Source organism: Tinamus guttatus, unplaced genomic scaffold, assembly GCF_059628265.1.
Source record: "Tinamus guttatus ecotype Peru unplaced genomic scaffold, ASM5962826v1 Tinamus_guttatus_pri_ptg000048l, whole genome shotgun sequence".
Lineage (NCBI taxonomy): Eukaryota > Metazoa > Chordata > Aves > Tinamiformes > Tinamidae > Tinamus > Tinamus guttatus.
The window spans coordinates 12,251,602-12,265,923 of NW_028288582.1; the positions used below are offsets into that span (position 1 = coordinate 12,251,602).

General features: G+C 42.9%; 2 protein-coding genes across 2 annotated transcripts in view; both read left to right on the plus strand.

The window, feature by feature from the left end:
- The window catches only part of BTBD7 (BTB domain containing 7), a 28,159-nt gene extending 17,811 nt beyond the window's left edge, over positions 1 to 10,348 (plus strand). Inside the window, exons 5-11 of the mRNA XM_088539701.1 lie at positions 938 to 1,098; positions 1,351 to 1,494; positions 1,731 to 1,844; positions 3,294 to 3,483; positions 6,118 to 6,290; positions 7,550 to 7,984; positions 9,387 to 10,348. Coding sequence (XP_088395827.1) covers positions 938 to 1,098; positions 1,351 to 1,494; positions 1,731 to 1,844; positions 3,294 to 3,483; positions 6,118 to 6,290; positions 7,550 to 7,984; positions 9,387 to 10,202 — 2,033 coding nt within the window. The 3' untranslated portion in view covers positions 10,203 to 10,348. The remainder of the gene's footprint in view (positions 1 to 937; positions 1,099 to 1,350; positions 1,495 to 1,730; positions 1,845 to 3,293; positions 3,484 to 6,117; positions 6,291 to 7,549; positions 7,985 to 9,386) is intronic.
- ITPK1 (inositol-tetrakisphosphate 1-kinase) overlaps positions 1 to 14,322 on the plus strand; it is a 461,734-nt gene that overhangs the window by 277,609 nt on the left and 169,803 nt on the right. The gene's annotated exons all lie outside the window — the stretch shown is intronic.

Consider the following 14,322-nt stretch of genomic DNA (forward strand, 5'->3'; position numbering starts at 1 on the left):
ACTAAACAAAAGCACTAAAAGCTATTTAAAAATAGCTTTTTATCTAGAAAAATAAAGCTCTATGTATTGAGAGCTGGGATTGCTTAGCCACAAGAAGAAAAGTTTAGGATGGAAGGGAACCTTTATCTATAAGTATCTAGTGGGAGGGAGTAAAGTAAACAGACCTCAGTGGTTCCCAGTGACAGGATGAGGGTACTAACCAAAACAGAGGAGTTGATATTTAAACATAACAAACAACTTTTTACTGTAAAGATGTTCAAATACTGGAATGGGTTTCCCAAAGAAGTTGAAGTCTCCATCCTTGGAGATGCTCAAAACCTGCCCTACTGCTGTGTGATTGGGTTCAGGGGAATGGGGGAAGTGCTAAGGAGAGGCAAAAGTCCTCTATGATCCGTTGCCTTTAAGTACTCTGATTTCCTGTTGCCTCAGAGTGATTTTTCTTGAAACTTGTTCACTAAATAGGAAAACTGTAGTGTCCTCTAATTTGTGCTGATACAGGCTTTTCAGGCACATGTGTTTCATTTTTAGTTTACTATGTCAACTTTTGCTTCAGTTTCAGTACATTTCCCCACAGAAGCCTGTGGTAATGAAAAACAAGCCATTAAGTGGTATTAATGTTTTTTTTTCTAAAGTAGAAGCAAGTTTACCTTTTGTTAGCTGAGATGCACATTATTGCTACAGTCATCATTTAAGTGGTAATCTTGCATATGTTGGATGTGGGAAGCTGATTAAATATATATTTCCTAAAGTATAAATGCAAGTAGCTTGTAGTCCATGCACACCTACAAAGTGTCAGTCGTGTAATACAATGAGAGGAATAAAAAACGACAGAATCAGTCTGTGTAAGGAGGACTGCTTACCATATTATTAAAATGCGCTATTATTGCATGTGATACAGGCAACAGGTAGACTTTTTACTTTTTGTTCCTTCTTGCAGAGCCTAATTTACTGAGTGGTACCGCTCACAGTGTGAACAAAAGAGGGGTGAAGAGGCGAGATCTTGATATTGAGGAGCTCAGAGAGATCCTGTCTCCCCTCCTGCCTTTTGTCCGCATTGAGCACATCTTACCCATGAGCAGCGAAGTACTGAGCGATGCAGTAAGTCCGTCTTCTCATACAAATTCCTGGGAGAAGTGGTTCCTGGGCTGTCATCGCTTAGTTATACGTGCAACTCTTCTTAATTTCTTTCCCTCCTTCCCTGGTTAATTTTATTTTTGTACTGTGAATCTTTCAGAAGACTTCTAAAAATTGTGAAGAGATTTCCTATAAGAAAGATTTTTTTTTTCCCCCATGTACAGTGTTTTGTTTCTTTAATGAGTCATTAAACTCTTTTTATTCTGATTCTTAAAGATGAAGAGAGGCCTGATTAGCACACCTCCTTCAGACATGCTGCCAACATCAGAAGGTGGGAAGTCAAATGCCTGGCTGCGGCAAAAAAATGCTGGAATATATGTGAGGCCAAGACTGTTCTCACCATATGTGGAAGAGGCCAAGGTAATGACCATTAATAACATTTGGCCGCTGCTAAACTAGAATCATCAGGGGGTTCTGTAAACAGGGATTTTTTTTGGTGTGTTTTGTCTCTCTTTGCATGTACTGGCCTAAAATACTAACATTTTCAATTTAACAAGACTTACAAGATTGATCATCAGGCTCAAGTCTCTAGAACTGGTCAGAAAAAAATTTCAACAAAATTTTTTTTTGTCGAAATTGAAATGTTTGCGAGACAGATCTTGATGAAATTCCACCGGAAACAAAGCAGCGTTCTGAGGGAAACCTCCCTGGTTTCCAGCCAGTTTGCCGGCCCAGCTCCTCGGCAGCCCACCTGGCAGGCGGATGGCAAGGTGAGAGCCTGAGAGTCCCAGTTTCAGCTAGTCAGCAAGCTCGGTGCCAGGTCTTTCAGGCTCCCCAGCTCCTACCAGAGCTGGGTGGAGAGCTACCATTGCACTGGGCAGAGGACTTAGATTCAGACAGAAATGAGAAGTAGAAGAATATTGATTATATTCTGATGACCCTCTGCAAAATGGAATAATATCTTGTGTCCAATGTTAGAAAATTCCCTGTTGACCCACTCCAACAGTAGTTTTCTTACTTAAGGTTTTGCATGAGGGCAGTAAAACTGAAGATCTCAGAACCTCTGATGTTGATGATGAGAGGTAGGATCGAGATGGCTCCTGTGCAGGGTAGAAACGTGGTGTGCTCTAGTTGCCAGAGCGGCCCTCTCGTAGGCTCCTAGATCATGTCACAACCCAGGGTCAAACTGCTTCGTCCCAGCAGCAGAGGGACTGCAGAGCAGGAGGGCTAAGTGAAGGTGTCTTCATCCATCTCACCTGCAAACTCTAAACACTGCTCTGCTCTGGCAAATACAGAGGTCTTGGCCCCTGCGCTGAAGAAAATGTTTTCCAAGTGTGCGTTGTCAGTGATCCTCTTTGAGGGGGCTGGGAAAACAAACTTGTTTGGATTTGAGGCACCAAGATTAGACAGCCTGTAAAGAAGCAAAGGAAGATGAGCTAGTTAGAATTTTATCTATGTATCTTGCATTGTTAAACTAACAAAAACGTGTTAAAGACTGTGTAATGAAAGCTTTGACTCTTTTGGTACTCACTGTGCAAAATGGAAGTGCTATAGGCAGTAATCTGAAGGCAAAAAGTACTAAAAATATTTTTCTATCAGGAATCCTAGTTGTCTTTTAGTTATATATTTTGCTGCTGTTATATTTAAAGGTATCATTAACTGTTCAAGCTTAGTAAATATGAGAATCATCACTCTTCTGTCTGATGAATAATACTGTTTAGTTTGATTGTGGAGTGCAGAATTTGCTTATGATTCCAGTTGTTGCTCACTTGTTAGCCTCCCGGTTCTTGAAAGAGCTCAGCTCAGCATTAAATGAGACCTTTAGCCAAGGGTATGCAGAGCCTCTTCCTGTCAGTTGAGACATCCAAGGGAAGCACATGTCCCTTGCAAGCTAGTGAGTTCAGCTCAATTTGCTGGAGTTGGAAACAGAGGTGAGGGTCTGCGTTTGAGATGGTTGCTTCCCATCTAAAAGTGACAAAATAAATAAGCAGTGTTGCCCAGCCTTTTTCATTTGGCTGTTGTTTGCTCTGAAATCCAGCTTTGATAATGATTGGAAAATTGAATAAGAAAGGTTGTGGGAAAAAAATTCCTTTAGGGAGCCGGAGGCCCTAGGGTTTAGGTGCTGTTAGCCTTGCGGCCTTGGGCCTGCGTGTGCAGCAGCTTGCGGCCGTTGGGCCTGCGCAGCACCCTCACGGCGGCTCCCACGGCTCTCGTTGCAGTCGGTCCTGGATGAGATGATGGTGGAACAAACTGACCTCGTGCGGCTGCGGATGGTCCGAATGTCCAACGTGCCGGACACCCTGTACATGGTGAACAACGCGGTGCCGCAGTGCTGCCACGTGATAACCCACCAGCAAGTCAGCACCATGCAGTCCAGCCCCCCGTCAGTTATAGCCAACGAAATCCCAGGTAAGGGCGCTAGAGCAGCGGCAACGCTCTGCGCTGTCCGGTAAGCGCCGGCGGGGCTTGGGCAGAGGAGGGGGCAGACTTAATCACTGAATGCTGATATCCTCAGGGAGGAGTATTTCATGTTTCAGGCTTTTGCATTCACCTACTTTATCTTTTGGTTTGGTCTGCTTTGAGGAGATGGGCTATGTTCAGATGGCATAGTAAGAAGCTGGAGAATAAGATGGAGTTTGTATCCCTCCTTCTCCTCTGTTTATCCCTCCTCTTCTCCTGTTTAGACGATCTTTGTTTATCCCTCCCTTCAGCTGATCATGTGTGAGTGAGCAGACAAACCGTTTTAGTTTGCTAGAGACAGGGCAAAACTCAATAGACTTAGATTGCAGTGAGAGAATTTTAGTAAAGGTGTAAAGATTTGAAACACTGTTTGGATAAATACTGAGTTAGGTTTTGTAGAAAGGTTTTGATCTCTTCGATCAGTGTTTATGGTTGAAGAGACAATGATACCTAAAGGAAGTTTCAGCAGACTTTTCTGTAGTTTGATAAGAGGTTAATTATTTGTTTAGAAATGTACAGCTTTAGTGTCAGTGGTGCTTTACACCATTCAGATATTTTCCCTTTTATAGAAAAACATAAATACACTTACCATTATTTCAATTTTAAATATTTTGTCAAAAGGTGCAACTCTGCATTTGATTTATAGTGCTACTGGGCTCCAGTTTCCAAAGAATTTGGCAAAGGAAACAAGTTCCCAAAGGTCTCTGGTGTTTTGCAGAAGTTCTTGGGTTCTGTGAATCTGCCCTCTGGATACCTCTTGACCCAAATCAAGCACCACTGCAAATTGCTTCTGTTTAACACATAGGAATTATTGCTAGCCCTTTGATTTGAGCATGGGATGAGTTGCGAGCCCGCCAGTACCTGGAATATAGATATTTTGTGCTGGTAGTTGCCTGCTTTGCTTATGAGACCAGAGACTTGCTTGTTTTGCCAGTTCCCTGAGCTAAGAACGGTAGATGAGACCAGCCCAATTTGTGGGAATTCCAGCATGTAGCTGGCCCTCAGCTTGTGCAGGGATCCATCCAGGACTTGCTGCAGGGGAAGCTGCTCAACATCTCCTCAGTGCCCCTTGGGCTGGGCTCGCAGAGCACGAGGCCCTTTGCAGCCTCTCGTCTCTGTCCGTGCGGTGCTCTCCCATGCCTGTTCTGCACAGACCGAGCTGAGTAGCAGAAGTGTTATTGGCCACGTGTCTTGGTGGTCGTTTTGCAATAGTATTCTGAAGTGAGTTGGACCTGTGCTGGAATCTGTCTTCTGCTTTGATGTTAGATTCTGCAGGTAATTGCGTTTCCTGAAATATTTCCAAGTTTTGATTTCAACTGTATTTTTCATATACTAGTATCTGTATTTGTTTCACCTGAATAATTCTAAAAGAAGGAGCTGAGAAGATAACACTTTTGCATAGTAAATTTCCTATGTTCCACAATAATTTGGAGAGCTGATTTGAATTTCTCTAAAATTCTCATTTTTTTTTCAGTGTTAGTAAAATGTTGTATGTATCTGAATATGACTGCTAAATCAGGACTTTTCAGAGTAATTGAAGTGCGTGGTGGGTAAATGTATTTCCAGGACTTGAGGATTGGATAATTCTTTATTTTTGTTGCTGAATGTGGGACTAATGCATTAGGAAAATAAAAAACAGTTTGCTCTACACATTTATTTCTCATGTACCAGTGTTAAGTTTGAGATTAGAAACAGTTGTTGTGTTTTCTCCTTCTCTGTAGTGCAAATGCACTTTCACACTGTTCTTGCTATCTGATCCATTAAATTTTTATGAGCCTTCATTATGGACATCTGGTTGTAGTCCTATACAACTCTTGTAAAGCTGCTAATAGATCAGATGCCAAGGTTTACATATTCAGAGATCTGCATTAGACTTCTCTCATGATATGCACATTTTCCTTAGGACAAAAAGACCACAATAAAACATAATTCCTCATCATGAAAACGTTGTGCAACAGGACAAATACCCCAAATTACATATGGTTAGAAAGTGGATTTTTTAAAATAATTTCAGTATGGCAGCATAAAACAACATAATTCAACAGGTTTATTTTGGCTTACAACTTGTGTAATTCTTGTTTTAATGCTCTTTTCGTATTTATATACTGCTATTATGGTCTTGCGATTATGGAATTTCACCAGAAGTATGAAGTATAGGCCAAAATAAAATAAATGTATTCTTGGCCAGCAGTATTCATGAGGGAACATTTGGTTGTTATTTAAGATATCCTGCCTCACATCCCACCTCAAATCATAAAATTCTTGCATCATAAGGGGTTTTCAAAGAAGGCTATATTTGTGGTTCGCTTTAGCACAATGTGGAAAAATGGTGTATGTCTTTACCATTTGTATGGGGGCGGGGAGCGGGATGATCCCATGTGCCTTATCCCATAATGGTGCTCCCAGGCATTAGGCATGTGTGTAATTCAAACTGTTCTTGGCAGAATGCTTCTGAAAAAAGACAAGCCTTTTTAAAGCAGCCTGATGTTTCATTTTCCTTCAAAAATAGGGGTAATCATTCTGAAAGTCAGTGTCTAAGAGATCAAAAGTAATCTCTGCTCTTACTCCTTTCCCCTGCTCTAGTTCCTAATCTCCTTGTTGTGAAAGAGATGATCAGGCGGCTGCAGGAGCTGCGGCACACGGAGCAGGTGCAAAGGGCTTACGCCCTCAACTGCGGAGAAGGTGCCACGGTCAGCTACGAGATTCAGATTCGTGTGCTCCGAGAATTTGGACTGTCCGATGCTGCTGCTGAGCTTCTGCAGGTGTGGAAAATTAAGCCATACAAGGGTAGGGTTTTGGGAGCTAGTCTGCTTGAAGGTGATTTAACCAGGATCTTTCACTGTAATAAAACAAATACTTTGTGCACATGCATTTACAGAAGCACTGATGCTTTGAAAAACTTTTGTAACTTTAGGGGTGACTGTTACATCTGACTTACATGATTTAAAAAAAAAAAAATCAGACCAGCTTTATCTACAACTAGTGTTTTATCCTTCTTAATAAATAAATAACAGCAACGACAAAAAATCCATCCCCATGAAAACTTTAATCTCTATTTTAAATCTTGACCCCAATCTCATACTCAAAGCTAAATCTGAGACAGCAAGATACCTGACTTAATGTGTAATTCCACAGTGTATATATATATCTATATTTTTTTAAAAAAGCTGTTGCTATTCAAGGTAAGTCAGATCTAACAGTCACCCCTAAAGTTTTAAAAATAATAAATAAATAAATAAAATTGTAACTGAAACTCTTCAAGTTAACTTTCTAGGAGTTAAGGAATGCTTAATTAGTTCATCTCCATGCAGGTTCTGGATGATGAAATGCTGCGAAACCAGTTTATATCTTAGTCTGTTGCAGCCAACTATTGGCTGTTTGGAGGTGTTTGGAGAGCAGTCCTTGTGCGTAACTACAACCGTACACACAGGGCCTTCACATGGGAAGGGCTGTTTCCTACTGTCCAAGGTTCTAAATTTGCTGTCTCAGTCTTTTTAAAAACTTAAGTCATTAAGACCTGAATGAATAACTATGTAGCCAGAATGGTTTGATTTTTAACCGACTGCTCCCATAAGTGGTAAGTAGAGTGAACAATTCAAACAACTTAGGGGCTGCACATTCCTTATCAAAGAGGCTATTTATTTGTACCAATCCAAGCATACCGAGAGTTCTCGCTTGTGATTCATTCTTGAATCAAAAGGAAGAGACCTGGCTGATACTGTAGGGACTGCGAAACCTTCAGTCTCAGTGCTTAGCAAAAACGCTTGGTGGTCATCTTGATCACATCGTGCATCTGCCCTTGTATTGTTTTCAGTTTTCTTATTTCATGGCAGCCATAATCACCTGCAATTTTGGCCATGTTTTAGATGGTAGAGTTAGCCTGTAAGGATGGTGGCAGATTTCCCAATCGCCAAGTTTTGGTATAGGAGACTTGACTGGACGATTTCTGACTTTGGTTACCTGTGTGTGTGTGTGTTTTGTGTTTGTTTTTGTTTTGTTTTGTTTTCTCCCACACCTGCAGAATCCTCACAAATTCTTTCCTGACGAGCGCTTTGGGGATGAAAGCCCCCTCCTGACCATGAGGCAGTCCGGACGATGCCGTGTGAACAGCACCCCCGCTGCAGAAACCATGTTTACAGAGCTGGACTCTTTTGTGGCCTTCCACCCGCCATTGCCCCCTCCTCCACCCCCTTACCACCCACCAGCAACTCCTATTCACAACCAGTTCAAAGTGGGCTGGAAACAGAGGGTGCCAAGCCAACATCCCTCCCGTTCCTTCTCTTACCCGTGTAACCATTCGCTGTTCCACTCGCGGCCGGCTCCCAAGGCTGCGCCCCCCGTCTACCTGCCCGCCGTGAAAGCAGCCCCTCCGGATTGCACCAACCCCGCCGCTCTGGGCAGGCAGACGGTGGCCGCCGCAGCCGCGGTCATGGCAGCAGAGAAGCAAGTGGTAAGTGCTGCGGTTTGTGCCCCGCCACAGCTCCCCACAGCACCTTTTGGAGATGATCAGAAGTAGATTCTCACAATGAAGTAATTTGGCTTAGTAAGGGAGCTAAAATGGCGTCCTAGCTTTTCAGGAGATTTCTTTTCTATCAGAATTGATAGAAAGAGGGGAAGTGAAGACTGGTCATCTTTCTGAATGCCAAAGACATGGCCTGATTACTGGGAGACCGGCTGGTGCTGGAGCAGGAGCATTTTGGAGGTGGAACTAGGACTTGTTAGTCCTCTGAAATAGCATAGTTTCCTCTGCATTAAAGCAAAGCTTAAGTGCAGTAGTGAACTGCATGCTGTCATGCACATGTGAAAGTCATGGTTTTTTCACTCTTCAGAGTTCAGCACGCCAGAAATAGATGGGTTTGTATAGAGAGAGCACCTGTGGAGACTGAAAGCCTGATGGCTCTGAAGAGATTTTAAAAATGACTAGGTAAACAGGAATTCATAATTGTATAATGATGGAATGTTCATTAGGCACTGATATTTAAAGGTGATAATTATAGTTGCTGGATTGATGTAATGGAAGTGGTGAATTGTAGGAGAGGCTAAGCAAAACCTTGGCTTTGCAAAGTAAATGGCATGCTAAATAATGAATTTGAATATTCATTTCTGCAGTGAAACCACTGAGTGCAGTTTTGTCATACTGAGAGCTTCAGATGCTGGAGTTCTGAATGGAATGCAAACTATATCTGAATGGATATATTTTTCCTGTTTTCTATTATTCTTTTTTACCAACTGTCCTAAATACATTCCATTTCTTTCTGTATTTTAAGTTAATAACTTATTTGAAGTTGAAATACTTTTTTTTTAAGGGTTTATTTTGTAGCACTGGAGCTAGTGCCCCCCAAGCCCTTAGACTTTGTGTTCATGTGGGTGTGCATGCAATGCAGGTGCTTTAAAATATGAAATGTTGAGTAGAGGGGTTATATCTGTGGTGAAGAAACAAACATTTCCTGGCTCCCCTGCACTGAGATTCTTGGTTATAGTATTAAATTTTTCTGCACCAAGGATCTTGTTTAGGGTGATAGCTGCAAGTTGTTTAAAGCAGGTTTACATTGTGACAGCATACCAGTACACTTGATACACTTTACAGCACATTAAATATATTTAGGAAGAAACTACTATTGTAGCACAACCATTTCATGAAGGAATGAAAAAACCTTGCATGGAGGATGGAGAATACATTTGTTCTCCAAGCACTACAGGAAACTTGTCAGCTAAGGTTAGTCTAGGCAAAGATAAGTTAGGAAAATGTCTTTCTGAACTGCAGAAAGTACCCTAGACATGGTTTACATTTAGTTTCTGATTCACTTCCATGTACTGATCTCGTTTGTTTGTTTGTTTTTTCTCTTTCTCAGTGTACTCAGCCCCTGCTCAATGAACTGATGCCAGACATTGCCATGGGAGTGTCAGCAATGTCTCTGAAAGACAGAAGGCTGCCAGAACTCACTGTTGACACAGAGTTAAGCCAGGCGGTCCCAGAGGTAGGGTCAGCTCCACCACAGCACATTTCATGTATTCAGAGCAGGCACATGCCCACGTCTCGCAAGAAACATGCAACAGAGCAAAAAGTAGATGCTCGAGAAAGTCAGCAGGAGTATCCCGACTTCTATGATTTCTCCAATGCTGCGTGCAGACCTTCCACGCCAGCCCCCAGCAGACACAGTCCTTCGCCTTCACAAGGCATGTATTTTGGCCCAGATTTGTATAGCCACAATAAGGCATCACCAAGTGGCTTAAAGTCAGCGTACCTACCTACCCAGATATCTCCTAAAAAGCAAGAGGATTCTAGGAGGGAATACCTGCTCTCCCAGGATGGGCATCAACACAGACAAAAGCCTGAGCCGTTACACCTCGATGTCTTAGAACAACCTCCCCAGCGACTGGACTTGGCGTTGGCCACCCAGGAAAGCGCTGCCAACGGCCCCGTTCACATCAGGGGAAGAACAAAAATGGAAACTGACTTAACCTACGGCCTGACCTCGAACAGACCTTCGCTCTCTGCGTACTCCTCGGAAATGCCCGAGGAGAGGCCGGGCAGGAGGCTGGCAGATGAGGAGCCCTTGGAACACGGGACACAGAGAAGTGCAGACTTGGAAAGGGAAGAGGGAGTAAGCAGAGGAAGGAGGTCTCCAAGCAAACCAGACTTCCTGTATAAAAAATCTGCCCTATGAAAGCAACCTCCAGTATTTCTCTGTGCCTATGAGTTGTAAACATACCATTCTTTAACTTTTGGCCTGAGTTCCGTCAGAAAAATTCATTCGTGCCAGCAGATTAATTCAGCTTTGCTCATTTCTTTTATGTATATATATTGCTTTATTAGAGACAAGCATGCTATCAGTTTATTTTTAATGCTGCTTTGGGTTTCATGTGTGTTCTTTTTTTTTTTTTTTCTTTTTCTTGAGCAAACTTACTTAAGCCTTTAAGAAAAGCTGGCACCATTTTTTTCTACAACCTGGTAGCCTTTTGCACCTGTACATCTATTTTAGTGTACTAGTTTTGTACTAATATGTTATACTTTATTGTCGCATTTAAAGGACTGTATTTTCATACTTTTGCATTTTCCCTTTCACCTGCCAGTTTCCCATGTGCATTGAGTTGCACATTGAGATGTATTTTCTTACGAGATAGTAACAATGTGATTATTTTTTAATTATAGGAATTCCAAAGAACAGCACATTAAGATACTACATTTTTTTTTTAATTCAAATCTGAGATGTCTTGATTTTTATCACTACAGCAAGAATCCAATCTAGCAATGTTTTGTTTGAAAAGTCCTGGCAGCTGGTCTTACAGCAAGCCCACTCCCAAGAATTGTGTTTGGGTATTTAAGAGCAAAGGGAGATATTTAAGTGTCCAGATTCCAGTGCAGCTCCCTGGGCTCTGACAGGGCAATTCTGTATGCTGTGTGGTCAGCTGTGACCATCCACCATCACCAAGAAGCACTTACTAGCTAGGCTAGAGTTGTTGATTTGCCCACACAGGAATACATCTAGAAATACTGTAGAATTAATAGTAATAACTTGTTCTTCCAGCTACCTTTATGTGGGGTAGGTGACAACCGGAGGTGAGGAGTTGGGAAGACGGTACCTTGTGCTGCTGCCTGCAGTTTAACTCTCCAGTCGGCAGGGTTGTGTCTCCAACAGAGGTGCTGACATGACTGCTTATTGCCTTGCTTTGGCCTGCCTATGATTTTAAAAAGGGCTTCGCTCAGCGATGTCATTCCACGTTCCTTACCGAATCTGAAGGGTTGCTGACTGCGTAATTGCAACTGTTCTGTGAACAAATCAAAGCAGAGAGGTAGTTGCTTTAACACTGGTAAATGTTTAGAGGAGCACTAGCACTCTGACATCTGACCTTGCTTTTCTAAAGCACAGAAATGTTCTTCATCAACTCGCATGAAATGGAGAGGGAAGGCTGGTGATTTGGGCTGGTCCCTCTCCCTGATTTGAGGTTAAACCTGTGGGTGGCAGTGATTCAGTGTCCCCCTCTCTGCGCGGAGCTCTGCGGTTCTTCCCTTTGCCGCAGGTCACGGGGTGGTGATGGTGATGCGCTGCCAGGCACTCACCACTGGCCAAGACCTCTGCGGCTTTTTAGGAGAAGATTCTGCCATGAAAAATTCTTCCTGTAGTTGAAAGCAGTAATCCCAGGTGTGATCTAAGGACTTGTCTAGGGCTGGCTTGGGCTGTTTCCTACAGTTCAAAATACTTAGTGCCGTTTACATGGAAATATTGTTGCAGCCGTATTTTCATTTTTATCCGATGGCAGTTTCTTGCACCTTCTGCTTCATGAAAATATGCAAGGCCTGACATGCACAACACCCTTTTTTCCTGAAATATTGAATGCTGATCTACCAAATACCTTCTGGGTAAATGAAGATATGGGTGTTTGGAAGAATAAATAATGTCTCCTGCATATGCAGGTCTCCTGCCTCTGAGAGAGCCCTGCAGCTGCTCCTTGTAAGTCTCGATACAGCGTTGGAGGAGAAGCCTGGCCACACTGCAGAGGCGACGCCAGTGTCCTGCAGGCGAAGGGAGAGGTTTTGTTCTTCTGTCAGGCTTGTTGAATCTTGCTTTTTTTTTTTTTTTTTTTGACCACAGTCAAGACACCTGGTGGTCCTGGCCTTATCAAAATACACATTACTTCCTCAGAACTGCAGCATAAAAACCACCTTCTCTTTAAGAAGGTATCAGGAGGGGATAAGGCTGCTGCAGGCTGGGAATTGAGGTTGGTTGGTTGTATTCTGACAAGTTGAGCACAGTGCTGTCGTGCTGTGCAGCTCTGACCAACCGCTTTGGTTTCGTGCTTATGGCGTGAGAAATTAATGCTCATATCACACAACACAAAGTCACTGCACTTGCATCCTTCATCTGTTAAAGTGGCTGAACCATTTAAGTTGTAGCTGTCCTGAGAAAACTTACTCTTCTGAATAACTTATTTTTGCCTAAAATTGATAGTTCTGCTTTCAGGGGAAACTATTTTTAGTTGCCACTCTGTTTAGGTGCAGCCCAGTGTGCTGGGAGAGAGCTAGGGCTGAAAACTGCATGTGCTGGGAGTAACCCCTAGCTGGGAGCGTGTGGAGATGGGGCTGATAGGGAGAACTCAAGTTTTGAGGCTACAGCGAGAGGGGAATCACAGAGTGGTTTAGTTGTGCAAATGAGCCAGTGAGAGGGGCTTTTGGGGAGGGAAGGAAGAGGAAAGTGTGTCAGTTTTTCAGAACACACAGTGGCTTCTGAGACCTCAGAAGCTGAGCAGTATTAAAAGGAAACTCTTTAAAAATAAGTGCAAAATAGAAGACGAGTCCTTTGAGGGCCATCAGACAATCAGGCCACTTGGACAATCTCCACTTTCAGCTGCATCTTCCGAGTCAGAAAGAAGGTAGCAGCTGACTATAAGTGGAAGAGAAGTATTTCTCAAAGCAATGGAATTGTATTTTTGTACTTCAGGGTAGGATTTCCTACCTAGTTGGAGGGGACGAGAGGAGAAACCATCGTTATGAGGCTGTGGAGAAGCGGCGTTTGGCCTGGTGCTCATCCGCCCGGCTGCTGCGCATGGGGCAGCGTGGTCCTGGCTTCCGCGGCCGCCGGCAGCCGGGCTCCCTGCCTGCCGCCGCGCCTGGGAGCCGCACGCGGGCTGCAAATTGGCATCGCCCTTTCCCCCTGGGTACTGGGTGGGAAACGCTGCTATTTCAGTACACAAGAGCTGTGGACGTTCAGCCTTCCCGCAGGAGGAAGGTTCCTCTTTGGCGTCTCATTAGAGTTCAGGCTTGCGGTTAGGAAGCAACATGCAAAAAATCTCCCATTTCCCTCTTCCTTCCCCCTCCCTTTTTACCCTAATACATGGATGAATAACTTAATTCCTAGAAAAACCTTCCTCCCTTGAAATGTTCTGTTATTCTGTAGAGTTACTGTAGTTGTGTGTTAATAACTACTGTGTTCATTGGCAGTTTCTTATTTTTCCTTCTCTTAAGCAGTTTCCTTTCTGAAAACGAAGCGACTGTGGCCCTTCTTACTTGTAAGATTTTTGGTTTTGGTCTTGGAATGTCCCGAGTGTGTGTTTGTCTTACAGGTTTCCTTGTTTTGGGGTGTTTTGAAAGAATTCATATGCTGTTTGAGACATTCTTATTTCTTCTAATGACTGCAAGCTTCTGTGATAGAATGAGGCTGAGTTCTGCTGAGTGCAGGAGCAGCTGAAAGACAAAATTGTAAAATGGTGTTTGGGGCTCTGTAATTCCCTGTACTTCCAGGAGGTCGCCTTGCCTTCTGCAATGTTACATTTCTGTTTCTTGTCCTTGTGCTGTTACTGGTATAAAGTCAAGTGCCTTCAATGCTAAAGGCTCAGAAAACCTTCTTAAACTGATTTAATGTCCTATGCAAGTGTTTTTTCTACAACCTGCATAACCAGTACTTTGTAAAACTTGTTTACGCTTCAATTGTACATAGTGTTTTTTAAAAAAAAAAAAAATAGTATTTTTATTTAGGTACCTCCAGACTTGAATTCTAGTCTCGTGTGATGCATTGTAAAACAATACATTTCTCTTTTGAGTACCATTACAATTGTAAAAAGGTTTTCACTGGTTCTATTTTTCTACTGTTGCTGAGAAGCATGTAACACTGACTTTATCCTACGTATAGTTGGCATTTCAAATAAATGGCTTGTATAGAATGGGCACGTGTGACTTCTCTTTGGTTTAACTGTTGTCGTAGGCTGCAGAATTAGTGCAGAGCTGGTGGCAGAACAGGATGTGTCGTCACTGCTCTGAATCCCTCCATCCAGCCGAGGCAGGGAGGGGAG